This window comes from Scyliorhinus canicula, chromosome 20, assembly GCF_902713615.1.
Source record: "Scyliorhinus canicula chromosome 20, sScyCan1.1, whole genome shotgun sequence".
In the NCBI taxonomy this organism is placed as follows: domain Eukaryota; kingdom Metazoa; phylum Chordata; class Chondrichthyes; order Carcharhiniformes; family Scyliorhinidae; genus Scyliorhinus; species Scyliorhinus canicula.
Genome location: NC_052165.1, coordinates 64701520 through 64729044, shown reverse-complemented (window position 1 = coordinate 64729044; position 27525 = coordinate 64701520). Strand labels below are relative to the sequence as shown.

The 27525-nt window shown below is 46.6% G+C and overlaps 1 protein-coding gene across 2 annotated transcripts in view; it reads right to left on the bottom strand.

Moving 5' to 3' along the window:
- Window positions 1–25454, bottom strand: part of LOC119954644 (ADP-ribosylation factor-like protein 8B-A) — a 101004-nt gene extending 75550 nt beyond the window's left edge. Inside the window, exons 1-2 of one of the 2 annotated variants that reach the window (XM_038780002.1) lie at window positions 24921–25454; window positions 3659–3739 (exon numbers count right to left, since the gene is read on the bottom strand). In XM_038780002.1, coding sequence (XP_038635930.1) covers window positions 3659–3739; window positions 24921–25049 — 210 coding nt within the window. In that variant the 5' untranslated portion in view covers window positions 25050–25454. The remainder of the gene's footprint in view (window positions 1–3658; window positions 3740–24920) is intronic. The other variant, XM_038780003.1, reaches the window with a different exon arrangement.
- Between the last annotated feature and the right edge of the window lie 2071 nt (window positions 25455–27525).

Sequence of the window (27525 nt, the reverse complement as noted above, 5' to 3'; positions counted from 1 at the left end):
GGATGTAGACTGTAATGCAGGACAACATCGGGGCTGAAAAGAGTTGGAAAGAACACCAGGTAATTAAAGAAGCAGTGACAGGGCGGCATGTGGCGTAGTGGATAGCACTGGGACTGTGGCGCTGAGGACCCGGGTTCAAATCCTGGCCCTAGCACACTGGGCTAAATCGCTGGCTTTGAAAGCAGACCAAGGCAGGCCAGCAGCACGGTTTGATTCCCGCAACAGCCTCCCCGAACAGGCGCCGGAATGTGGCGACTAGGGGCTTTTCACAGTAACTTAATTGAAGCCTACTCGTGACAATAAGCGATTTTCATTTCATTTCACTTCAATGTCCGTGTGGAGTTTGCACATTCTCCCCATGCCTGCGTGAGTTTCACCCCCACAATCCAAAGGTGTGCAGGTTAGGTGGATTGGCAATGCTAAATTGCCCCTTAATTGGAAAAAAATATATAATTGGGTACTCTACAAAAATTTTTTTAAAGCAGTGATAATAGTAATAATAATAATAATCGCTTATTGTCACAAGTAGGCTTCAATGAAGTTACTGTGAAAAGCCCCTAGTCGCCACATTCCAGCACTTGTTCGGGGAGGCCGGTACAGGAATTGAACCCGCGCTGCTGGCATTGTTCTGCATTGCAAGCCAGCTATTTAGCCCACTGTGCTAAACCAGTCCCATTACAAGTGATGCAAACGGCTTTAACAACCTGTAGAATAAGTGGAAAGGAAAACTGATGATGTTCCATGACTTTTGAGACTGTGAGACAGAATTGGCAGTAGAAAACTCTTCATATTTCAATTTCATAGAATCATAGAGTCCCTCCAGTGCAGAAGGAGGCCATTTGGCCCATCGAGTCTGCACCGACCCTCCAAAAGAGCCCTCTACCTTGGCCCACTTGCTCATAACCACATAACCCCACCTAACCTTTGGGACACTAAGGGGCAATTTATCATGGCTAATCCACCTAACCTTCACACCTTTAGGCTGTGGGAGCAAACCAAAGCACCCAGAGAAAACCCATGTAGACGCAGGGAGAACATGCAAATTCCACACTCAGCCAAGGTCGGAATCGAACCAGAGTCGCTGGCTCTTGTTAGCACTGCAGTGCTAACCACTGAGCCACCCCAAATCTGTTCTGTGTTTGCAGCAAGTATACTCATCTTAAACTGCGAATGGCTCATTAAATCAGTTATGGTTCCTTTGATCGCTCCAAACGTTACTTGGATAACTGTGGTCATTCTAGAGCTAATACATGCAAATGAGCGCTGACCCGCGTGGGGATGCGTGCATTTATCAGACCAAAACCAATCCGGGCCCGCCCGGCAGCTTTGGTGACTCTAGATAAAGTCGTGCCGATCGCACGTCCTCGTGACGGTGACGACTCATTCGAATGTCTGCCCTATCAACTTTCGATGGTACTTTCTGTGCCTACCATGGTGACCACGGGTAACGGGGAATCAGGGTTCGATTCCGGAGAGGGAGCCTGAGAAACGGCTACCACATCCAAGGAAGGCAGCAGGCGCGCAAATTACCCACTCCCGACTCGGGGAGGTAGTGACGAAAAATAACAATACAGGACTCTTTCGAGGCCCTGTAATTGGAATGAGTACACTTTAAATCCTTTAACGAGGATCCATTGGAGGGCAAGTCTGGTGCCAGCAGCCGCGGTAATTCCAGCTCCAATAGCGTATATTAAAGCTGCTGCAGTTAAAAAGCTCGTAGTTGGATCTTGGGATCGAGCTGGCGGTCCGCCGCGAGGCGAGCTACCGCCTGACCCAGCCCCTGCCTCTCGGTGCTGCCTTGATGCTCTTAGCTGAGTGTCCTGGGGGTCCGAAGCGTTTACTTTGAAAAAATTAGAGTGTTCAAAGCAGGCCGGTCGCCTGAATACTCCAGCTAGGAATAATGGAATAGGACCCCGGTTCTATTTTGTTGGTTTTCGGAAAAGAAAAAAAAAGTATACTCATCTTCAGAATTTAGGGTTGAAAGATGAGCACTCTCATCTTTATACCACTCAAAATTAATTATTCATTATGCTCAGGTACCATTCCAGCTGATGGCATGTTGTGACAAAGCTTGCATTTGTTTCAGCAACTTTGCTCAAATCTCAAGCATGTTAGTTTTCCTGAAGCAGGTGGTGTCTTTCAGTCATCCAGCTTTTACGCTTGGCTTTGCAAAACTCATCTGACTGCACAAGCTCGCTTCACATGCCATTTATCTCTTCACAACTGGATCGGACATCTCAGCAGATTATCCAGTTCCACTTTCACTGGTACCACCCACGAGGCAATTACTTAAACAGTCAGCACACCAAGACATGCTTCAGCACACCAACGCAACGCGCATCTATCTGCGTGACAAAAAACAAAGCGAATATGTTGCTTGCACTCTCCAAATTCAATTCCTAACATCTCACAAAGAGTTGGATTTTAAAAGGGACTAATATTCTTGAATTGATGGACAAAACTGAAAGAAGAAAGGTGAAGAAAGAGAGTCGCACAAGATTTCAGAACCCAGAGGACTGCAAAGAACACAATATTTTACATGTACTGGATTTTCAGCAAGCTGAGGTTTTCAGGAAGTTTATCCCACAGGGGCACAAAGTTAACCTCATCTCAGCACATGCTACTCTCTTTGTGATTAAACGATTGAAGCACATTATTTTTGTCTTAAGAGCATGCAAGGAAGTGAACAGATTACACGCCTTAAAACAGAGTTTCAAGTAAACTTTAGCGGAAAAGTTAGATTGGTAAAATGCTTGGTTCATACAGTAGATTCATTGATGTTTATAGCATAGGAGGAGGCCATTTGGCCCATTGTGTCCATGCTGGTCAACAAAGATCTGACTACACAAATCCTATTTTCCAGCACTTGGCCCACAGATCTTGAGGTTATGGCAATGTAAGTGAATGCAAGTGAATGACCCAACCACCTTCGACAGTGAGTTCCAGACTCCATAACCCTCTGGGTGAAAATGTTTGGCCTCAACTCCCCTCTGAGCCTTCTACCTCTTACCTTAAATCTATGTCCCCTAGTTACTTGACCCCTGTTTGCACATTCTCCCCGTGTTTGCGTGGGTTTCGCCCCCATAACCCAAAGGTGTGCAGGCTAGGTGGATTGGCCACGCTAAATTGCCCCTTAATTGGAAAAAATTAATTGAGTACTCTAAAAAAAATTTTTAATGACACGGGAGAATGTGCAAACTCCAGTGACCCAGAGCCGGGATCGAACCTGGGACCTTGGTGCCGGGGCAGCAGTGCTAACTACTGCGCCACCATGCTGCCCAGTACTTTCCACTTTCCTGACCAGTCCGCCATGAGGGACCTATCAAAAGCCTTGCTAAAGTCCACATAGACCACATCAAATGCATTACCCTAATCCAAACTCCTGGTTACCCCCTCAGAAAATTTGATTCAGTTTGTCAAACACGGCCTTCCCTTAACAAATCCATGCTGACAGCCCTGATTAATTTGTGTCTACCCAAGTGCTAATATATTCTGTTCCTCAGAATTATTTCTAGTTATTCCAGTGCATTTAAAAAAAGACATTTTATATGGGGTCACGTACACAGCAATAGTATGCTGCAAATTCATTGCTAACATTTAATTTTCTTGCTGCAAAAACTGAAATATTGAGATGCAGAAATGTATCCTGCCAACTTACCTTAATGGTGACATTTCCTTTTGTTAGTTTCCTCATGTTGAATCCCACGGTTGGAATCATATCTTCAGTGAATTGACCAGACTGTACAAAAAACAAGAATACTGACTCAATATTCAAAACTAAATTAAGGTTAAAAAAAAGCTCACCAGAAGTATGGAAATTTCTTTTAATTTAAAAAAAACAGTAGATATTTAGGCTGTCTTCAGCCAGTTTTTTTTTTTTAAATATTCTTTTTTGTGCATGTCATTGTGGGAGATATTTGTGCCAGGAAATGGAACATCTCCCATTTCAGATATCCAGTGCCAGCAGCAAGCACAACCAGCTCAGACAAGCACAAAGAGACGTAAATGATTATTTCACTGATGCACAATAAAATCACTCACACAATCATGCAAAAAAAAAAGAGTATATTCTGCCTTGATGTCATTCAATTAGATCAAATAGCTCCAATGTGGTGCAAACACTAGCACAGGTGCGATAAGCTAAATAGACTCATCATGTGCCGTAACGTGAAGGATTCCAGAAAAGCGAGTCCTGCCTTTCATGTACAAGGTGTAAAAGCAAATTACTGCGTATGCTGGAATCTGAAACAGAAGGGAAAATGCTGGAAAATCTCAGCAAGTCTGGCAGCATCTGTAGGGAGAGAAAAGAGCTAACGTTTCGAGCCCGATGACTCTTTGTCAAAGCTTTGTCAAGGGGGTGTTCGGTGTGGGCAGCACGGTAGCATGGTGGTTAGCATAAATGCTTCACAGCTCCAGGGTCCCAGGTTCAGTTCCCGGCTGGGTCACTGTCTGTGCGGAGTCTGCACGTCCTCCCCGTGTGTGCGTGGGTTTCCTCCGGGTGCTCTGGTTTAAGGGGGTGTTCGGTTGCAAAGAACTAGTGACAAGAAAACTTGTCTTCAGCGAAAATAGGGTCACAATTCTGCTGTCAGCACATGTGAATGTATTTCAGCAATGCAAACATGGTGAGTAGGTGCACACATGGCTTTCCCATCGTACACATCATGGTACAAGAACTAAGGGACACAGATTTAAGGCTGTGGGCAAGTGGTGCGATGGGTGAGGGGGTGGAAGAATGTGATGATAAACTTTTTTTGTTAAATATAGTGCGTGATCATTTTCTGGAACTCACTGCCAAGAAGGGTGACAGAAATGGGGACAACCATGGATTACTAAAGGAATTTAGATGGAGACTTGAAGAAACTGAACCTGCAGGACTATAGGGATAGGGTGGGAGAATGGAATTGACTGGATTACTCCGCGGAGAGATGGAGTGGACTCAATGGCCAAATGTGCCATAAATAGCATGTGCTTTTTCTGTGCCATAAATAACTCTACAACAAAACAAATTCAAATTTAATACGCTTGAACTTAGCTAACCTTAGACGAGACAGAAATCTGAATAGAGCAATTGAATTTGCCTATTTGGGAACACAGGAGAGTTTCTCTCCCAATTAACGATGAATCATTGCTCCCATTGTAACGTGCACATCTTAATATGGAATAAGGGCAGAAATATGGCATCACTGATTGTAATAATCCACAGGATGCAGGAGTCCCATCACCACACCAATATTTATTGCCAATAACTAGATACAAGAGCAGCTCCAAACAGTGCTGCTAGCATTCCAGTCAATTTAAGACTACTCACAAAGCCTACACAGGTGCTTATATGGCCCCCCTCAATGAGCTATCATTGAGGGAGCTCATACTCTAATTGGCCAACCAATAATGCCAACTGGAGGTCATTACACTGATATAGAATGTAGTTCTCAATCTGGGAAGGGGACGGTGGTCTATAGCCTCCTAGAGGTCTGCATGGTTTCAAGGGCACCACTAATGATTGGGGGTGGAAGAGAAAAAAGAGCTGACAGTGGCACTGACATGGTCCCCACATTATTTGCAAAGTCTCCACTCGCTGGATTCAGACTGAAAATTCAAAAATGAAATGAAAATCGCTTATTGTCACAAGTAGGCTTCAAATGAAGCTACTGTGAAAAGCCACATTCCGGCGCCTGTTCGGTGAGGCTGGTACAGGAATTGAACCGTGCTGCTGGCCTGCCTTGGTCTGCTTTCAAAGCCAGCGATTTAGCCCTGTGCTAAAATCCTGCCTCATCCCCCACAACAGCAATCCTGACTGAGCCTGGACTTGTATCTGCAATGTGCTGCAATGCCGAGCCATACAGCCGGGAGTCAGCCTGCCTTCTCTGCATCTTCCTCAATCACTCGCTATTTGGCCACCTGTGCTTTCCCCATTAGAAGCATCCTTTTATGTATACGTTAGGTGGGGTTACGGAGATAAGAGTGGGGAGTGGGCCTAGCTAGGGTGCTCTTTCAGAGGGTCGATGCAGACTCGATGGGCTGAATGGCCTCCTTCTGCATTGTACTCTATGATTCTATGAGACTCCAAGCCAAAGGCTGTTTTGGTTGTTTTGCTTGTATATTAATTTTCAGACTCCCACACTGAAGAATCAATCAGCTCCAGACCACACTACATCCTTGGTCGAACCAGGGGGGAAAAAAACGGAGTTCTGCAGGTGAGGTGAGAGTAATTGCACCTGATGGCAAGGCAGCATTTCACTCAGTGCGATATCAATGAGCCCTAGTAAAGTTAAAGTCAAAGGGGATCAGGAGAAGATCCTTTGCTGGCCAGAGTCATGGCTGAAGATGTTTGATGATTCCACAATGATTTTCCTCGAAGGATGCAATCAGAAACATGCCCAGACTGCGCTGCGCACAACAGTTTTGCCAGGATGAAGTTTACATTAAGGTGCATTTTACATGGCCCCAAATAAAATTTCCCTGGAGTGAGAATGAAGATTGCAAGCAAAGACCCTTTTCTGTCTCTCTGGTGACTGTTGGTCACTTCAATTCACTAATCACTGTAACAGTGAGGATGCACCTGTATGTCTTCAACTGACTGCTGGTCACGGGTTTTGCACCAAGGACAGTGCAAATGATTAAATTTAAACTGAACTTCAAATAATCATTTAGGAGAAACATTCCTGCGCCAGTCAGTAAATTCAATTGACTGTTGGACACTGCAGATCAGGCCCAAGGTGATTAACGTTGGATTTCTGTAATGGGTGTGTGTGTGCCCACGAATCTGGCCATGAGGTGATGATTTCTTTCAAATGGGCACAATCGATGGAAACATAATTCTAACCTGGGGACGTGACCAATTTGGAGGTAGGGACTGCTTCAAGCCAATGGACCTTAGAACCAACGTAAACATCACAGATACTCCACATAATCTGGTTATGGGTGCAATTTAGGCTAAAATAAAAAATGCTCCCATCTTTAAAGCCGTTTCATTCAATACCGACCAAGTTAAGTTGATATCTGGGAGGAAATCAGGCGGAAACTTGTAGCAAAATATAGTCCCACCAAAATATGCTGATATCCAGCGCCGGCCCTAGGGTTGCTGGCGCCCCGGGCAAGCTGAACTTCGGCACCCTTGGGGGGGGTGGGGCCTGAGGGGGGGGGCGGGGAGCAAACCGAGTGGGGGAGCGGACCGAGGGGGGGAGCGGACCGAGTGGGGGAGTGGGGGGAGCGGACTGAGGGGGGAGCTGATTGAGCGGAGGGGGGGGGGGGAAGACCGGAGGGGGCGGACCGGGGGGGGGCAGCCCTGGGGGAGGGCGGCCACCGCGCATGCGCTGGTTGGCACCAGCCCAACTGCGCATGCGCAGGACCCGAGTCTCTGGCGCCCCCTAGCACATGACGCCCCGGGCGACTGTGCCTTGAGCCGGCCCTGCTGATATCCATTTCAAATTTCAGTTCTACAGTTTTTCATTTGCATTTTTACATGGGGTCGGACACAATGTACAGGGAAATATAAGCTTTGAACCACCTGAAGCATAGTCGTGGTTCACAAGCAGCTTTGTCTGCTCTAATCCATGACATGCAAGAGTCCTTCACTGTGTCCTGTAAGTATATTACATCCACTGCTGCTATGCTGGAACCATTAATGTCCAAATACATGAAGGACAGAAAGTTAGTGCCCGTGTCAAGTTAGACAAATGCCCCTTCTGAAGCCAAATCTGAAAGGAGGCAGTTGATCCCAGGTTCGGTTCCCGGCTGGGTCACTGTCTGTGCGGAGTCTGCACGTCCTCCCCGTGTGTGCGTGGGTTTCCTCCGGGTGCTCCAGAGTTTCCTCCCACAGTCCAAAGATGTGCGGGTTAGGTGGATTGGCCATGCTAAATTGCCCGTAGTGTCCTTAAAAGTAAGGTTAGTAAGGTTAAGGGGAGGGGGGGGGGGGGGGGGGGTGTTGGGTTATGGGTATAGGGTGGATACGTGGGTTTGAGTAGGGTGGTCATTGCTCGGCACAACATCGAGGGCCGAAGGGCCTGTTCTGTGCTGTACTGTTCTATGTTCTCTCTATAACAGCAGAAAGGGTTCCAGTCATGCAATGAAACTTGATACAACAAAGCAAATCAAAATCAGAGTTCTTCCAGCACAGAAAACAAGACGCTTCAAACACACTTGGCTCACACAGAAAAATACAACCTCATGGAAGATGTACCAGAGGGCTGTCGGTGCTTTCCTGAGCTGGACTCTCGGATGTGAAACTATCCTCAGGAGGAGGAGGGAAAGATTCAAAGAAAATCAAACTAAAACACTATAGCGACACTTAAAATGAACATCCTGAGCTCACCATGCTTTAGAATGAACCTGTAGATATTTGCATGATTAGATGCAATTTGTTTTTCAAAAACTGAACTATAGTGAAGTCAGCTGCAAAATGTCATTCTGATCATTTTAAAAGCTTGACATATTAGATCTGTTGCAAGTGATCACGTGTACACTAATTGTATTCATGCATATTTTTTGGGAATTTCAATCTGCAATTTGAAGTAGTTAACACAGCATGTGCAGTAAAGGAAATGGCTGGAAAAATTGGATCAAGATTCTAACTATCTTCTCGCAAACATTTGGCAGCTGTGCTGGACCCATGCTCTTTTGCCTTTACTCTCTGAATTTCCCCCTCTACTTATTCCCACTCCAATGTCTGGATCTGGATATCTCACTATCCTCCACCTCCAAACAAACTGCTTCTGGACCATACCCTCCCACTCCCTTGGCTCCCTCAAACAATGCACTGACATGTCAGCTTAGATCATCTACTCGAGACTGCGAAATGTGACTCTTCAACCTTCTGACCCAGAGGTGAAATTTCTATCATGGAGCCCAACACCTAAATATTTTCTCTCACTTCACCTCACTCATTCGCACAAGGCTTTTAGTATAACCCAGGCATCATCCTGGCTCCCTTTTCAGTTACACATGACAGATAGGCAACATTGCCCAGAAAGATAGCTCAGCTTCTCTACGTAAAATGACACGCAACCCAGGCACCTCAGTCCCAAAACTGTTGACATTCTCTCTAATTGCTTACAAACATATGAACAAAGAGTAGGCAATTCAGCCGGTCGAGCCTGAGCTGTCATTTAATAAGATCATAGATGACCCAATAGTTACCTCAAATTTGCATCGCGGCTACCTCTGTCAACCTGTCACTCCCTTGCTTACCAAGAATCTATCCACCGATGCCTTAAAAAATATCCAAACACTCGGCTTCCACCACCTTTTCAGGAAGGGAATTTCAAAGAATTACGACTTGGGAATGAAAATATTTCACCACATCCCGGTTTTTCTGTGACCCCTAATTCCCGATTCTCCCATAATATAAAAACAATCCTCTCCACATCTACCCTGTCAAGACCCCCCCCCCCCCCCCCACCGAGTCTTTATGTTTCATTCAAGTTGCCTCTTACTCTTCTAAACTCCAGTGAATACAAGTTTAGCCTGTCCAAACTTTCCCCAAAAGACAACCTGCCCATTCCAGCTATTAGTCTGATAAACCTTTCCTGAACTGGTTCCAGCACATTTACATCCTCCTTAAATAAGGTGACCAATACAGTACAGTACTCCAGATGTGGTCTCACCAGGTGTCCTGTACACCTGAAGTATAACCTCCTTCCTGGTTTTCAATTCCCTTTGCAATACATTATAGCAAAAGAACTCCAATGAGTTGCCTTTCACAAACCCAGACTACATTGCGCTGATTATCAACGTGCCCTGCTATAACTTCTTTAATAATAGCTTCAACATTTCCACCGTGGAGCCCCCCGCCCCCCCCCCCCCACCCCGGAGTCGGATCCCCCCCGCCCCCCACCAGGACGGCCCCCACAGCCAGAACGGCGAGGTCCCGCCGGGTGGGACTACATGTGAACCACACCAATGGGACTCGGCGGAACTCGGCGGGCGCTCGGCCTGTCGGGCACGGAGAATCGCCGCAGGGGACGCTTTCAACAGCCCCCGACCGGCACTACATCGCCTGCGCGCACCTGACGGGTTCATGGATAATCGCGGATGCGCTGTCGTGCCAGATTTCCGGCATGAACGGCTATTCTCCAGCCCGGCACGGAGGGTCAGAGAATCGTGCCCCATACCTTTACATTCAAATTCCCACATGCTCTTGCCCATTACCTCCACAAAGACGTCCAGCTTCTCACACACACACTCTACCTCATTTACCATTCCACATACTTCTGCTCCAGCACTTTGATTTGCCCTCATCATCTCCAACTTATAACCACCCTCCTTCACTGCTGTCACTCCAAATTTCCCTCGTCCCAGTTTTCCTCCTGCTCAGTGTCAATGAGAACTAATGCATTCGCTTATGAGAGGAGGACCACACAAATAATAATAATAATCTTTATTGTCACAAGTAGCTTACATTAACACTGCAATGAAGTTACTGTGAAAAGCCCCTAGTCGCCACATTCTAGCGCCTGTTCGAGTACAGGGAGGGAGAATTCAGAATGACCAAATTACCTAACAGCACGTCTTTCAGGACTTGTGGGAGGAAACCGGAGCACCCGGAGGAAACCCACGCAGACAGGGGAGAACGTGCAGACTCCACACAGACAGTGACCCAGCCAGCAGTTGAACCTGGGACCCTGGAGCTGTGAAGCAACAGTGCTATCCACTGTACTACCGTGCTGCCTTAAGGGGGTGCTGTTGTGCTGCGTTAAACATCACCAGACAAAATCTTAATACTGACAATTGGAAACCGTTAGAAGCTCCACCTTCCTTACTAACTCAATATTCAAAGAAAAATGGCAGAATTTTCTGCTCTTATCAGCAGCAGGAACAGCGGTGCAGGGTGGAAAATCTGTTTCCCAATGGCTGGATAAACTGTTGGAATTTTATTCTCCCAACTTTCAATGTGGCTCGAGCATCCCAGTGGTCACTGTCGGGAACCCAATTTGCATGCATTTGCAGCTCATGCATGTTCATTAAAAAGGCCACTGTGGGGCGGCACAGTGGATAGCGCTGCTGCCTCACGGCTCCGAGGTCCTGATTCGATCCCGGGATCTGGGTCACTGCCCGTGTGGAGTTTACACATTTTCCCCATGTTTGCGTGGGTTTCACCCCAACCCAAAGATGTGCAGGGTAGGTAGATTGACCATGCTAAATTGGCCTTTAATTGGAAAAAAATGAATTGGGTACTCTAAATGTTTTTTTTTACAAAAAGGTCACCATGCCGGAATTAAGCTCCCCCTCCAATTAAATTCCCCGCCAGGGAGAGGATATTATATGGGGACAGCACGGTGGCACAGCTGCCTCAGCGACCAAGGTTTGGTTCCAACCTTGAATTACTTTGTGTGTGGAGTGTGCACATTTTCCCAGTGTCTGCGTGGGTCTCCTCCAAGTGCTCCGGTTCCCACCCACAGTTCAAAAATTTGCAGATTACGTTGATTGGCCATGCTAAATTGCCCCTCAGTGCCCAAAAGGACATGCAGGTTGGTGGGGTTATGGGGATAGGGCAGGGCAATGGGCCTGTAGGGTGCTTTTCGGTGGGTCGGTGCACTGTAGGGATTCTATGGAATTGGTGGGCACGAGGAAGGCTTCACTTCTTCTATGCCTCCGAGGCCTGAAGCTGTTGCTTTCTCTTTATTGGGGATCTTGCATAACTTCACTCACCTTGAGTGCTGTTAGCAAATGCTGTGCCAAGGCTGAACAAGAGGGACAAGCACAGACTTTGGGGGGGGGGGGGGGGGGGGGGGGGGGGGGGGGGGGGGGGGAGAATGGTGGGTGGAGCGAAGGCAGGCTTACAGGTATTGGCAATAAGGTGGGAAAAGTCACAGTCAGATGGGCTGCAGTATTGTGGCAACAGGTGTCGACTGTAAGGGGAGAAAAGCATGTGGAGGTAGATCATGATAGGATCCAGGGTAACAGGGATGGTAGTTCAAGGATGACTGGACTGAAAGGAATGGTTATATTAGGTGGGTTTATGGTGATGGGGGACAGGAGGGTAAAAGCTGGTGGAGCAAATCCTGAAAGTCCTGCGCACCATTTTTCAAATCTGACCTTGATCAGGTAGTTAGTCAGTCAGTGAGTGGGTGGGTGGAATTCAAGGTCAGCACAAGTGGTCGACTAAAGAGGCACTCTAATAATTGAGGCAACTTGACGTCAAAGATGTTGAGTTGAGTTCACCTCTCCATGGGGAGGTCTGCATTACAGCAGGTTTGTTCCCCATACACGAGTCCTACAACATTGAGATTCCAGCAAGGTGTGGAGCTGCAGTTCATTCCGTTATTTGCAATTACAGACCAGTTATTTGAATTACAGACCGGTTAGCCTAACATCATTAAGAAGGAAAATGTGAGAGTTTATTATGAAGAATGTTATAACATGACACTTAGGAAAATATTGATGGGATTAGACAAAGTCAACATAGATTTATGAAAGGGAAATCATGTTTTACAAACCTCTGGAAGTTTTTTGAGGATGTAACTAGAATAGATAAGGGTGAACCATTGGATGTGGTGTTTTGGGATTTTCAGAAAGCTTTTGAATAATGTCTCACATAAGAAGTTAGTGTACAGAATTAAAGTGCATGGGAATGGAGGCTATATACTGGTATGGATTGAGAATTAGTTAGCAGAGAATTGGTTAGCAGATAAGAAGCAGAGAGTAGGAATAAATGGATCTTTTTCAAAGTGGCAGGCGGTGAATAGAGGGGTCCCGCAAGCATCAGTGTTTGGGACCAGCTATTCACAACATACATTAAGGATTTGGATGAGGAAGTTAAAAGTATTATTTCCAAGTTTGCTGATGACATGAAACTTGGTGGGAAGGCGAGCGGTGAGGATGATGATAAAGGCTTCAAGCTGATTGAGACAATATGAATGAGTGGGCAAATACAGCGTAATGTGAATAAATGTGGTTATCTATTCTAGATGGAGAAACCGAATGACTGCGTGTTATTTAAATGGTGATAGATTGGGAAATGTTGATGTACAAAGGGGCCTGGGGTATCCTAGTATACCAGTAACTGAAAGCAAGCATGCAGGTACAGCAAGCAATTAGGAAGGCAAATGGTATACTGGCCTTCATTGAGAGAGGTCCCGAGTACAGGAGCAAGGATGTCTTACTGCATCGGTAAGTGTTGTGTGCAGTTTTGGTCTCCTCATCCAAGAAATTACATACTTGCCATAGAGAGTGCAGCAAAGGTTCACCAGACTGATCTCTGGGCTGGCAGGATTGTTGGATGAAGGGAGATTTAGTTCCTGTATTTCTTGGAATTTAGAAGAATGAAAGGGGATCTAATTGAAACGTATAAAATTTTGTCAGCACTAGGCAGAATGGATGCAGGGAAGTTATTTTGTCTGGTTTGTGTGTCTAGGGCAAGGGGTCTCAGCCTCAGGAACGGGGGTAGGCCATTTGGGACCACGCTGAGGGGAAATTTCTTCGTTCAGAGGATGGTGAACCATGGAATTTCTATCACAAGGTTGTGGAGGCCAAATTGTTGAATATATTTAAGGAGGAAATAGATTTCTCAACTTTAAAAGCTGTCAATGGGCATGGGGAGAGCACTGGAGTATGGGGTTGAGATAGGGAGTCAGCCATGATCATGTTAAATGGCGGAACAGGCTGTTCCTATTTTCTGCATCGTGTTGTTTGCTATTGCCGCCTGGATAATTAGGATAGATTTTGAATAGATCTAATAACGCAAAGCTGGACATCCATGACATGCTGTGGACCAACAGCAGCAGCAGAATTATACTCAACCACAATCTGTAACCTCATGACCCATCATATCACCCTCTACCCTAACCATCAAGCTAGGTGATCAACCCAGATTCAATTAAGTATGCAGGATGGCATACCAGGAGCAGAATAAGGCATACCTGAAAATGAGGTGTCAACCTGGTGCAGCTACGACACAGGATTCCTTGCATGCCAAATAGCGAAAACAGATGCAATAGACAAACCCAAGTGATCTCACAACCATCGAATCAGATGGAAGGTCTGCAGACGTGCTGCACCCAATCATGAATGGTTGTGGATAATTAAACAACTCACTGGAGGAGGAGCTCCGCAAGACCGGTGAAGTTTCTTTTGACAGCAGCAACATATCGGGCCGTGGTAAAACCGGAGGCAAGAGGTGCGCCAGGGACGGTCGGCAGTTCCCTGTCTGCCGCATCCACCGGCTTCTGTGCAAGAGTCACTATGCTGCGTGGGTGGGTGCCGGGGCCCAAATGCTGGAGTACCTGACCGCTGAGATCATCGTGTTGGCCGTCAACGCGTCCCGGGACAACAAGACCACACGCATCATTCCCAGCCATCTACAGTTCACCATCCCCAACAACGAGGAAGTCAACAAGCTGCTGGGTGGGGCCACCATTGCCCAGGGCGACGTCCTGCCCAATATCCAGGCTGTGCTGCTGCCCAAGATAACCAGGCACCCCAGCAAGGTTTTTGCCCCAAAAGTAGAGAGAAATAAAATCCACAAATATCCCCTTCCTCAATGAGGGAGAACTCAGGAACTTCAGAGCAAATGAGAAGTCTGAAGCATTTGCTACAATCTTCAGTCAAAAGTGCAGAGAGGATGATTCATCCTTGCCTCCTCCGGAGGTCTCCAACATTACAGATGCCAGTCTTCAGCCAATTTGATTCGCTCCACATGCTATTAAGTAACGGCTGAAGGCACTGAATACTGCAAAGACAACATTTCGGCAATAGCACTGAAGTCTTGGTTGGCAGTATAAATAACACACAGCCTGGTTGGAATTAATTATATACCTACGATTCTCAAATTATTGACTGCTGATATAAATTAAACGTAATTTTCATGGCACCAATTCCAAACAGAATTGTTACATCTTATGAAACATATAAAAGGCAAATTTAAAATTGGATAAATATATAATTTTAAATGTTTGAAAGTAAACCAAATCTGAAGTCCTGCTGTGGAAACGAATTGGAAAAATGGGTTAAAATAAATTGCGAGTACGCAACAGCTAAAATAGAATGGGGAAAGAAATCTAAAAGTCAACCAGAATGAATCTTTCCCTATCAGTAGCAGAAGTGTGAGGGGTTCAATTTATTTTTATTAAAGTCTTATTTTGAGAAATGTTAAAGAAATGTTGAATGATAATTTATGGGAACAGTTGTTTATTTGATGATAAAGCTTGCATAACTAAGAAATAAAACGATTTATCACATGAAGGGAAAAACAAACATCAGTGAAAAGTCAGAATACATTGCTGGAATGCTACATTGACAGCTGGTCAAAAGGGGTCCAGTAAGTCCAGCTCAGGTCAAATGTATAAAGAACTATTGTGGTAGTCGGGGTATTACGGTACCCAGGTTGAGGCTGTAAGACCATTGGTGTGGGAGGTACCCGAGAAAAAAAGATCATTGGCCTGCTGGTTCCGCCCAGTAAGGCAGAGTATGAGTCTGTGTCTCCATCAATTTATTGGACTAGATTTTAAAGAATGGAGCTCCGAATCAAGCCGGAGTGTCTGCAACTCAGCCCCCCACGCGGCAAACTCAGCGGCAACTTTCAAACACTGGCTGGCGTGCTTCAATGGGTACCTCACGATGGCCACGACTACACCCAAGGAGGACCAGAAGATGCATGTTCTCCACTCGAGGGTGAGCCCAGAGATCTACACCCTTACTGAGGATGTGGACAATTTCGAGGCCGCGATGGCCTTGTTGAAAGGACACTATATTCGCCCAGTAAACCAGGTCTACTCCCGACATCTGCTAGCGACAAGGCGACAAATCCCGGGGGAAAATCGCTGGATGAATTCTACCGTGTGCTTCTGGTACTAGGTAGGAACTGAGACTGCCCGCTGGTTTCAGCCAGCGACCTTTTAATCCGGTACGCATTCGTTGCAGGTATGCTGTCCTCCCAAATCCGTCAGTGGCTGCTGGAGAAAGAGACACTAGGCCTCAAGGAGGCATGGGCCCTTGCTAGCTCCCTGGATGTGGCCTCCCGCAACACCCGCGGGTACGTCCCCTACTGCGCAGTAGCCCCTCGGGCAGCGTGGAACCCGGCGGCCGCAGCTGATCCTGATGCATCCCCATCCCCCCACAAGCTTGTGCCATGCGGCGACCAGGCAACCCCAAGGGGCCCCGCTGTTATTTCTGCGGGCAAGCCAAGCACCCCTGGCAGCGCTGCCCGCTCCTCCACCTGCAAAGGGTGTTGCAGAAAGGGCCATTTTGTGGCGGTATGCCAGGCCCGGGTGGTCGCCGCCTTCTCCCGGAGCGAAGCAGGGCCGCCACCACAACTCTCTCCACGGGCCACGTGCGGGCAGCGTGCGCCGCCATCTTCATTTTCCCGAGCCACATGCGGGCCTTGGGCGCCGCCATCTTATTCCTCAGGGACCACGTACGACGTGTGGGCGCCGCCATCTTGCACACCCCCAGCCATGTGCGATCCGTGGGTGCTGCCATCTTGGCTGGAGTCTCAGGACCCCGATTCGGATGACCACACACCACCCGAGGAAAATCTCCACTTTTACCATGAGTGGCCTCAGTGACCCTGGACCAGTCTCGGCCCCGAACACTCTCGACGACGACCGTGCTCATCAACAGACACAAAACATCCTGCCTGATCGACTCTGGGAGCATAGAGAGCTTCATACACTCCAACACAGTAAGGCACGGTTCTCTTCCCGTACACCCAGTTAACCAAAGAATCTCCTTGGCCTCCGGGTCTCATTCTGTAGAGATCAAGGGGTTCTGCGCAGCTAACCTCACGGTCCAGGGTAGGGAATTTAAAAATTTTCGATTCTATATCCTTCTTCACCTCTGCGCTGCCACGCTCCTGGGGTTAGACGTCCAATGCAACCTCCAGAGCTTAACCTTTAAATTCGGCGGCCCTATACCCCCCTCACTGCTTGCAGCCTCGCGACCCTCAAGGTCGACCTGCCTTCCCTTTTTGCAAACCTCACCCCAGATTGCAAACCCGTCGCCACCAGAAATAGACGATACAGTGCCCAGGACCAGACCTTGATGAGGTCGGAAGTCCAGTGGCTACGGAAAGAAGGTATTATCGAGGCAAGCAACAGTTCCTGGAGAGCTCAAGTAATGGTTGTACAGGATGGTCATCGATTATAGTCAGACCATCAACAAGTATACACAACTCGACGCGTACCCTCTCCCCCGCATATCTGATTTGGTCAATCAGATTGCACAATACAAGGTCTTTTCCACGGTGGACCTCAAATCCGCCTACCACCAGCTCTCCATCCGCCCGGACGACCGCAAATACACTGCATTCGAAGCAGATGGGCAGCTCTACCACTTCCTGACGGTTCCCTTTGGTGTCACAAATGGAGTCTCGGTCTTCCAACAAGAAATGGACCGAATGGTTGACCAGTACGGTTTGCGAGCCACGTTTCCGTACCTCGACAATGTCACCATCTGCGGCCACGACCACGACACCAACCTCTGAAAATTCCTCCACACCGCAAAAATCCTTAATCTCACCTGCAACAAGGACAAATACGTGTTCAGCACCGACCGTCTAGCCATCCTCGGCTATGTAGTGCATGATGGAGTTATAGGCCCAGATCCCGAACGCATGTGCCCCCTCATGGAGTTTCTCCTCCCCCACTGCTCCAAGGCCCTGAAACGCTGCCTAGGATTTTTTTCATATTACGTCTAGTGGGTCCCCAATTATGCGGACAAGGCCCGCCCACTAATCCAGTCCACGGTTTTTCCCCTATTGGCAGAGTACCGCCAGGCCTTCAGCCGCATAAAAGCGGACATTGCAAAGGCCACGATGCACGCAATCGACAAATCCTTTCCATTCCAAGTCGAGAGCAACGTGTCCGATGTAGCTCTGGCGGCCAGTCTCAACCAAGCGGGCAGGCCCGTGGCCCCCTTCTCATGCACCCTCCGTGCTTCAGAAATCTGTCATTCCTCTGTTGAAAAGGAGGCCCAGGCCATAGTAGAAGCTGTGCAGACATTACTGGAGACATTACCTGGCCGGCAGGAGATTCACGCTGCTCACTAACCAACGATCGGGTGCTTTCATGTTCGATAATGTACTGCTAGGCAAGATAAATAATGATAAGATCTTATGGTGGAGGTTCGAACTCTCCACCGATAACTATGAGATCTTGTATCGGCCCGGGAAGCTAAACGAGCCTCCTGATGCCCTATCCCGCAGCACATGTGCCAACGCACAAGTGGGCCGACTCCGGGCCCCTCCATGAGGACCTCTGCCACCCAGGGGTCACTCGATTCTTCCATTTTATCAAGACCCGCAACCTGCCCTACTCCATCGAGGAGGCAGGACCGCCACCAGGAACTGCCAAATCTGCACGATGTGCAAGCCACACTTCTACAGGCCAGAGAAAGTGCATGTGGTAAAGGCTTCCTGTCCCTTTGAACACCTCAGTATGGACTTCAAGGGGCCCCTCCCATCCACCAACCGCAACACGTACTTCCTGAAAGTGATTGATGAGTACTCCCGGTTCCCACTCACCAAGGCTGCCCCGACATGACCGCAGCCACCATCATAAAAGCCCTCCACAGTATCATTACACTATTCGGTTTCCCCGCCGACATACACAGCGATAGGGGTTCCTTCATGAGCGACGAACTGCATCAATTCCTGCTCAGCAAGGGCATTGCCTAGAGCAGGACGACCAGTTATAAACCCCGGGGAAATGGGAAGGTAGAGAGGGGGAATGGAAATGGGAAGGTAGAGAGGGAGAACGGAACGGTCTGGAAGACTGTCCTACTGGCCCTGCGGTCCAGAAATCTCCCAGTCTCCCGATGGCAGGAGGTCCTCCCGATGCACTCCACGCCATCCAATCCCTGCTGTGTACCACGACAAACGAAACACCTCATGAACGTCTCCTTGTCTTCCCGAGGAAGTCCTCCTCTGGGACCTCGCTCCCAACCTGGCTGGCAGCCCCTGAACCCACCCTGCTCCGCAAACACTTGTGCAGGTGCACAAGTCTGACCCATTGGTCGAGAGGGTCCATCTCCTTCACGCTAGCCCTCAGTACGCCTATGTGGCATATACAGACGTCCGACAAGATACAGTCTCCCTATGGGACCTGGCGCCTGCTGGATCCCCACCCACAACCCCCCTCCCCCCACCTACTCCACACTCCCTCCCACCGGTGCACCCCACGGCCAGCCCCTTCGCAGGTGGATCAGTTCTCCCACTGGTCCCATCTAGGGGTGATGAAGCTACCGAAGAAACCAAAGTCACGCTCCCAGAGTGGCGGATGCCCGAGCCGGCGCCTGCATCACCACCAAAACTACGACGTTCACAGAGGACGACTAGGGCCCCCAATCGACCAATTACTTAATTTTGATATGTACATCTAAACAAATACTGTAAATAGTTGTGACATGTAACAAGGCAAAACACTGTACCACCAATGGGTACCACCATAATCTCAACCTCTACCACTGTATAACGCAAGACCACCATCCCCGCCGGACTCTTTTTTTTTTAAACAGGGGGTGAATGTGGTAGTCGGTATTCGGGGTATTACAGTACCCAGGTTGAGGCTGTAAGACCATTGGTGTGGGAGGTACCTAAGACAGCAAGATCATTAGTGAAGTCTGCCTGCTGGTTCCGCCCAGTAAGGCAGAGTATGAGTCTGTGTCTCCTCAGCTGCTGCATTCTGTACCTACGCTGCTGGGGGAAATATCTAGTCCAACAAAGCCTTCAATTGTCATCCAATCTCGCTTCTGGAGTCATTGATCGAGCATCAACTATTAAACAGCACAGCTCCAGGCAATATAAACTGGGTTGTTTGTCCTCTTACATAGCATGCAGGACACGGTGGTTGTTGACAGCATAGATTGCAGAATGAATGCCACCTTACACTCTGGTGGGACAAGAATTGGCACCTTAACCAATTTGCAAAAGAAATGTCATAGAATTTACAGTGCAGAAGGAGGCCATTCAGCCCATTGAGTCTGCACCAACTCTTGGAAAGAGCACCCTACCCAAGGACAACAACTCCACCCTATCCTCATAACCCAGTAACCCCACCCAACACTAACGGCAATTTTGGACACTAAGGGCAATTTATCATGGCCAATCCACCTAACTTGCACATCTTTGGACTGTGGGAGGAAACCGCAGCACCCAGAGGAATCCCACGCACACACGGGGAGAATGTGCAGACTCCACACAGACAGTGATCCAAGCCGGAATCGAACCTGGGACCCTGGAGCTGTGAAGCGATTGTGCTATCCACAATGCTACCGTGCTGCCCAAATGACACTACACAAAGAATAACATTATGTTGTGTTGATAGGTAGAAGGTTTGATGAACAGAGACCAGGATTTCAATCATTCGTGAATTTTTGTAAGATTTCTTACTAAGTATTTAGGCCAACCTTCTGGTGTCTTTTCTGGAATATATCTCAATCATGCTAACATTTAAGAGTGCGATATGTAGATTTCACTGATCACCTGACTAAATTAACAAATGTTGCTGAATGAGCTGAAATCATCCAATGCGTGGTGATTGTCCCTTTAAGGGCAATAGGCCATGTGACCCTTACTCTGCTGTGTTGCCCTTAAAGCGACTATCACCACACAATAAAAAAAGGTATTGTATTCCCACCACCCTACCCCCAGGCCCCTCGCATGCAACTTATCAGCTTCATAGTATTTCTTCAACTTAAATTTCAAGGTTTAGGTGAGAAATTAATGTCATGTAATAATTTACCATGCTAAATTTTATGATGATTTAACAATGTTTGATTAGGGATAGATGTAAATGGTCATCAATCTTGTCAAAGTAACTGGATTCAAAGCCAATCAAAGCAGGAAGAAGCAAACTACTCGGGCAGGAAAAGTAGTACAAATGCAGCATTTGTGTAGCATAGCAGCTGATATCCATTTGGCAAAGTGCCATAAATACAAACAACTGTACCTTTGGCGACGTTAGCTGAATTAGGAAGTAATTAACCAGGACACAGAAACCCTGCTCATTTGTATACAATGTCATGGGATACCAAGCAGGTATATGGGACCTCAGTATAATATCTCATTTGAAAACGGTACCTCAAATAATGCAGCATTCGCTCAGTCCTACATTGGAGCGTCCGCCTGGATAATGTGCTCAAGTCGACAGTGAGCCCTGAAATGCCAGTAAGAATACAATGGGGGGGGGGGGGGGGGGCTATAAATTGGGAAATTACACAAAATGAAGAATGAGCCTGAACTGCAAAACTAACTTTCTCATACAAGCAAAAGCTAATTAGATCCTAAATAAGGATTCAACAAGAAATCAAGGAAGGTAATTCTGGTCACGAACAACTTTTCTCACAGATTTGATTGCAATTTTTCACAAGAAGGCAAAAGCTCACAGAGAGCATGATTAGAATTAATAATTTCAATCAATATCAGGTAACCACACTAAGGGAAGACAGAATGTGCTAATTGGTATATGGAGCAAGAATGCAAATAAGTGGCACCAGCCATTAACATTTTGCCTAGGCCATAAAATGCCACTACAAAAGAATTGCATGGAATCATATTCAACCATGATGATGCACCATTTAGGAGATATACTGGGCAGAGAAAAGAACGGGTTGCCAATTTAAGACTGCCTTCAGCACTCGGATTTATTTTGTATGCAAGGAAGTGATTGCAGATTGATTAAATAATGCTAAACCAGATATCAGCTTCAGGAAAAGAACGTAGAAATTAAGCACTTAGGAGTTACTGGTAATTGCACTGCAGACCCACATGTGGAACTTAAGGAAGGAAAAAACCTGATTTGCCATAACAGACATATAGACAGAAAGAAAGACTTGCATTTATAAAGCCAACCTATAGGTGCATGGTATTAAATTCTTAATAGCTTGTGAAATAATCTCATATTAAACCTGAAGAACAGTGAGGTTTTATAATAATTTGAGGGTTATTTCTGAACTCTCTCACTGCTCAGTTTGTGAAGGCATCAGTTAGTGTGGCATACAACCACACATGCTAGAAAGATCCCTGATTTCAACCCTTGATCCTGCTGAGCTATTTAATCTTCGTCAGTCAACAACAGAGGCATCACAATCGGCCTCAGCATCTCTGGGCCAGGAAAGGGCCGATGGTCAGAAATTTATAAAGAACAAAGTGCCTTTCCACTGGAATCATCTCTCATGATTAATTTGCACATTATTCTTCATTGCTCAAAATCGCAAATGAAAAATAGCCATTTGGAACCAGGGCTGCTCATGGCACCATAGTTAGTATGAAGAAAAAGAACTTGCATTTACATTGCATCCTTCACAACTTCAGAACGTCAGGAGCAGATTTACAATCAGTTAAGAACTTCTGATAATCAGTTACTTTGTGTTATAAGAAACACAACAGCCAATATATGCACCAAGTTTCACAAACATGGAAGAGCCTTACGGCAGATGACCAATAACTGGGTCAAAAACATAACTTTCAAGGATTATCTTGGAGGAAAGAGGTAGAGCAGCTGAGAGGTTTAGGAAGGGAATACTAGAATAGAATCTAGCTAGCTGTCGGCACAATGGCCGATGGGGTGATTGAAATCAGGGACGGACAAAATGCCAGAACTGAAGAGTGCACAAATCTTGTTGGACTGGAGGAAGTTACAGGATAGAAAGGAATTTGAAAACAAGGATCAGAAGTTTAAAATCAGAGTGATGCTTAAGCGAGAGCCAACGTAAATCAGTGACGATGAGTGAACAGGACTTCGTTTGAATTGGGATGCAGGAAGCTGAGATCAAGTTTACAAAGGGTGCAAGATAGGAAGCTGGCCAATAGAATTTCAGCAATGGATGAGCTGAAGATAATGTTAAGAAAGTGGATGCAGGTGTTTGCAAATCAACTGGTTCAGCTTCTAGAGTAGCCAGGAAGAAGGATGGAGTCAATATCTCGGGAACAGAGTTTGTGTTGAGGATCAAAGACAATGGTTTCAGTCATCCCAATATTTTGGTGGAGCAAATTTCTGCTCATCAAATATTGGATACCGGACAAGCGGTGTGTGACATATCAGAGGCAGTGGGAGGGGGTCAAGAAAGCTAGTGCTGATGAAGAAGTGCATGGGGAACTTGATGTGTTTTTAAGTATTAGTAAAGGCAACATGTAAAATGGGAAATTAGAAGAAGCCACAGATAGAGCCTTGGAGGAACCTTAGAGCCTTGGAGGAACCTTAAGAGGTAACAGCGTGAAAGAGGGGAAGGATATCAATGCTGGTGATTCTCTAGCGATGACTGGAAAATTCACGATGGAGCCAGGGAATGGCAATCCCACTCAGATGAATGACCGAGCAGAAGCACTGGAGGAGAATTGTGTGGTTAACCATGTCAAAGGCTGTAGACAGGTGGAGAAGGCTGCTAAGGGATAGTCTACCATGGTCACAGTCACACGGAATGGGATAATCATCAGATAGCCGGCTATCGTGTTTTGCTGATGAGTCAGCATCCTCAGGTGAGACAAGTAAAAAGCAAAAACTGGCCTAACACATCAAGAAAACTGGATGGGCAATTTTGTTTTGGAATAAAAACAGATGCTGGAAACGTTTATATGTCAGTTAGCATCCAAGAGTAAAGATGGGAGGATTAAGGCTTCAGGCCTTTGACCATTTTTGCCAAGACGAAGCAAATTTATACATCATTTATACCTAAATTTAAAGAATATAATCCCAAACCAAGTGTATTTCCTTTTAAAAATATATGGTCTATCTTTTAACACAGAAATAAAGTATACTATATTCTAAAAATACAAAAGTTTCATACTTCTATATGCAACATGGATTTCTGTACATTTTCAAAACAATATATACTGCCTTATATTGCTGTAAAGATTTTATCCAATTATAATTATACATTTAGCTTTCTCATAACCTGCTTGACAAATGGCAACAAATATCATCAAGTCACATAGCACTACATGGAATTTTGCACTAAAATAAAAACTTTTAATTAGCATTTCACAGCTTAAGTTCAATGAAGGTCCACAGAAACCTCTTTAGGCTTGTACAGAAGCTGGGACGATCTTTTAATGTTCAGCTGTATTAAAATTAAACTCAATTACTTTAAGACTTGAATATGTCATTTTAAATTGGCGAAAGAGGTGCAGATACAAATATTTATTTTTAATGTATCATACCATTGCAGAATCTATAACCGAAAATCACCAGTGGATGCTACCAATGCATTATATATGTGGATGATTTACAGATTCTTATTTTCTGGGAAGGGCTTGTGCAATACCAGGTGACTTGGCTCAATTGGACCATATATGATAGCACAATGTGTGTGTAGATACATATATAGATATATATATATATATATATATATAGATATATGTATTTGTGTGTGTGTGTGTGTGTGTGTGTGTCTGCGTGTGTGTACAAACAAACAAATACACATAAATTGTTGTCCATCACATTTGGGGTGGGGTGCAGAGCATACCAAATATATGTGGACTGAAAGCTGTGAACAACATATTTTGACAAAAGAATAAACAACAGAGCACCATAAAATGTAATCATTGACGGGAAAACGACGATAAGCCTGTTTCTAGGTGAGGTTTAGTGGCAGCAGATGTGACTGGAGGGGAGCTGGGCAGCTACTCCTCACTGAAGCCTGAACAAGGTACCAAACCCTGCAAGGCCGCAGAAGGGAGTCAAGCCCAGTCCTCTCAGCCTGCCACCCAGAGAGAGAGAGAGAAACAAAAAGGATCAGCTCGCTTCCAGCTTTTCGGATCGAGTGGCTTCAAATGGTATATATTGGGTTTTTTTAATAAAAGAGATGGGGATGTGAAGAAAGGGAGAGGTTATGTCCTGGGGTGGGGTGTGGAGGGGACGGGGGAGAGGAGGGGGGGGGGGGGGGGGTCTGCTTCCTCTCCTCGTTGTTTGGGATGACAATTGAGGAATAATAATAATTAACACACACACACAATGAAGCGGAGGTTAATGGTTAAGTGGGTTCTACTGTACCGCAATCACATTCACAAACGTCGTCTTGCCCGAGTACTGCAGCCCGACCAGGGTCAGCTCCATCTCCTCTTTCCAGAACAGGGACTTGAACCAGTCCAGCAATTTATTGATCAGCACCAACATGCTCATCTTCCCTGGGCTCCCCTTTTTGCAGCCTCAGCCCCACTTTCCTCTGCTGCTGCTCTCTGGATTTTTCCTCAGGTTCAAGCTCAGCTTTTCTCTCTCTCTCCCTCTCTCTCTCAGCTCCGCAGCCTGAGATCATATGACAGTCAAGCGGGGAGTGGAGCGTCACATCAGCTGCCCAGTTGTAGGGAGGGGAATGTGTCCCAAATGTCAAGCGGCTTCAGGTTAAGTTCCACCCTCTTCTCCCCCCGACAAGATTAAGGAGAGAGGTTGAGGTATAAAGGGACGCAAAATGAATCGAAAGCAGAAAAAAAAATTAACAAGTGTAAACACATGCCATACAGGACACACAAAGAACTGACTCAAACGCCTCCACTTGCACACGCGTCTGTTCACGTGTCAGCCGGAGAGGTCGTGCCATTCGTCAGATTAGAGCACACGACCCAGGTTGGCACTCCCATTGTCCAGCTGCTGGATGGGGTGGGGGAGTGCCGCACTGTCAGAGGGGCTGTATTTTCGATGGGACTTTAATCCAAGATCTCCTCCCCCCAACTGGATGCAAAACATCCGACCGCCACTGTTCCCAGAAAAAATGTCGAGAGTCCTCCCCCGGGTTACTGGCCAATTATTCATAATTGGGTCAGCGACACCCACAACAGACTGTTTATTTACCTCATTGCTGCTTGTGGGACCTTGCTGTGTGTCAACTGGAAGCTGCGTTTCCTATTGTTACAAGAGTGTGTGCTTCCAAGTGACTTATTGACTGCAAGCGCTTTAAATGTCTTGAGATCATAAAATAACCCTTTTCCCTTTAAATTTAAAAATAAATAAAGTTAGCGTATCCAATTATTTTTTTCCAATTAAGGGGCAATTCAGCGTGGCCAATCCACCTAACCTGCACATCTTTGGATTGTGGGGGTGAAACCCAAGCAGGCACGGGGAGAACGTGCAAACTCCACATGGACAGTGACCCAGGGCCGGGATTCGAACCCGGGTCCTCAGTGCCGTAGGCAGCAATGCCAGCCACCGTGCTGCCCCTTTTCCCCTCTAAATTTAAGCTTCTGAGTTAATTACCTCAACATAGACTCTTGGAACCATAGGTTCGTTCAGCGCAGGGGGAGCCCATTCCGCACCGGCCCTTTTCAAAGACCAATCTAGTTAGTTGCGCTCCCCTTTCCCCAAAGTCCTGCAATTTTCTCCCCCTCAATTCAATTTTCATTTGAAGGCTACTGTAAAATCTGTATCTGCCCCCCACCTCCCCCCCCCCCCCCCTCCCACACCCCCATCTAGCAGTGCATCCCAAGATTTAACCACTCATTTGTAAAAATGTTTTTTCCATGTTGCTTCAGGTTATTTTGTCAAACACCAGTAGTCTGTGCTCACTGGTCATCAGCCCTTCAGGCATTCAAAACTGTTTCTCTGTATTTACTCTATCTAAACCCTTCATGATTTTAAATACCTCGATCAGATCTCCCTTGGCCTACTCTGCTCTAAGGAGACCAGCCCTGGTTTCACCAGTCTATCCATGTAACTGCAGTCTCATATCTCTGAAATCACTTCTGATCCTCGCCAAAATCTTCACATCCTTCCTAAAGTGTGGTGTCTCCTGGAATTGGAGACAGTACTATAGTTAGTGCCAAACATGCATTCTATATAGGTTGAGTGCAACTTCCAGGCATTTATATTCACAGCCTCCAGTTATAAGGTCCAGGATCCCATATACTTTATCAACTGCTTTGTTGTCTGTAATACCCCCCCCCCCCCCACCCCTTCCCCACGGGGACTACCCGATTAATCTCCCCCTGAGCCTCTTGGAGTACGAGCTCCGCCACTGAAGGGCGGAGGCCCCTCAGTGAGCTAGTTAATTCAGTAACACAAAAGCTGGCCCAGATAGGGACCGAGCTGCAGAGTAGTCCCGACTCGGGCTGGAATTGTTCCTTGTAAATTTGTTCCTTTTGGAAATAAATTATTTTTGTCTCTCCTTTCGGGATTCCCCTATGACCCCTAAATTGGCGACAAGGATAAAGCAGAACTACAGTGCTGCTAACTATTTGAAGCATTACTACCTCTTTCAAGAAGGAATAAGGTTTGCACCGTTTTGAAAATGCTGCGCTTTGGTCAACTCGATGCATTTGATGTGGGTGTAGATGACTGGACTAAGTGGGTGTAGAGGATTGGACTCAAGCGTATGTGCTTTTTTTAAGGTGAACGCTATCATTGGGGATGATCAGCAGACAGTGATTCTTCTGACCACCTGTGGAGTCCTCACTTTCAACATCATTAAAGAGCCTAACGTATCCCGCGGCCCCAGACTCCAAACATTCAAAGAGTTAGTGGCGCGTGTGGCAAACCACTAAGACCCCGAGCGTCAGTTATCATACAGAGGCACTGATTTAATACAGCAAGAGGACCCCAGGTCCTCATAATTGCTCAAACTGCTAGTTTTGCAACTAAGGGTCATTCCTGTCTAAGATGCTGTGGG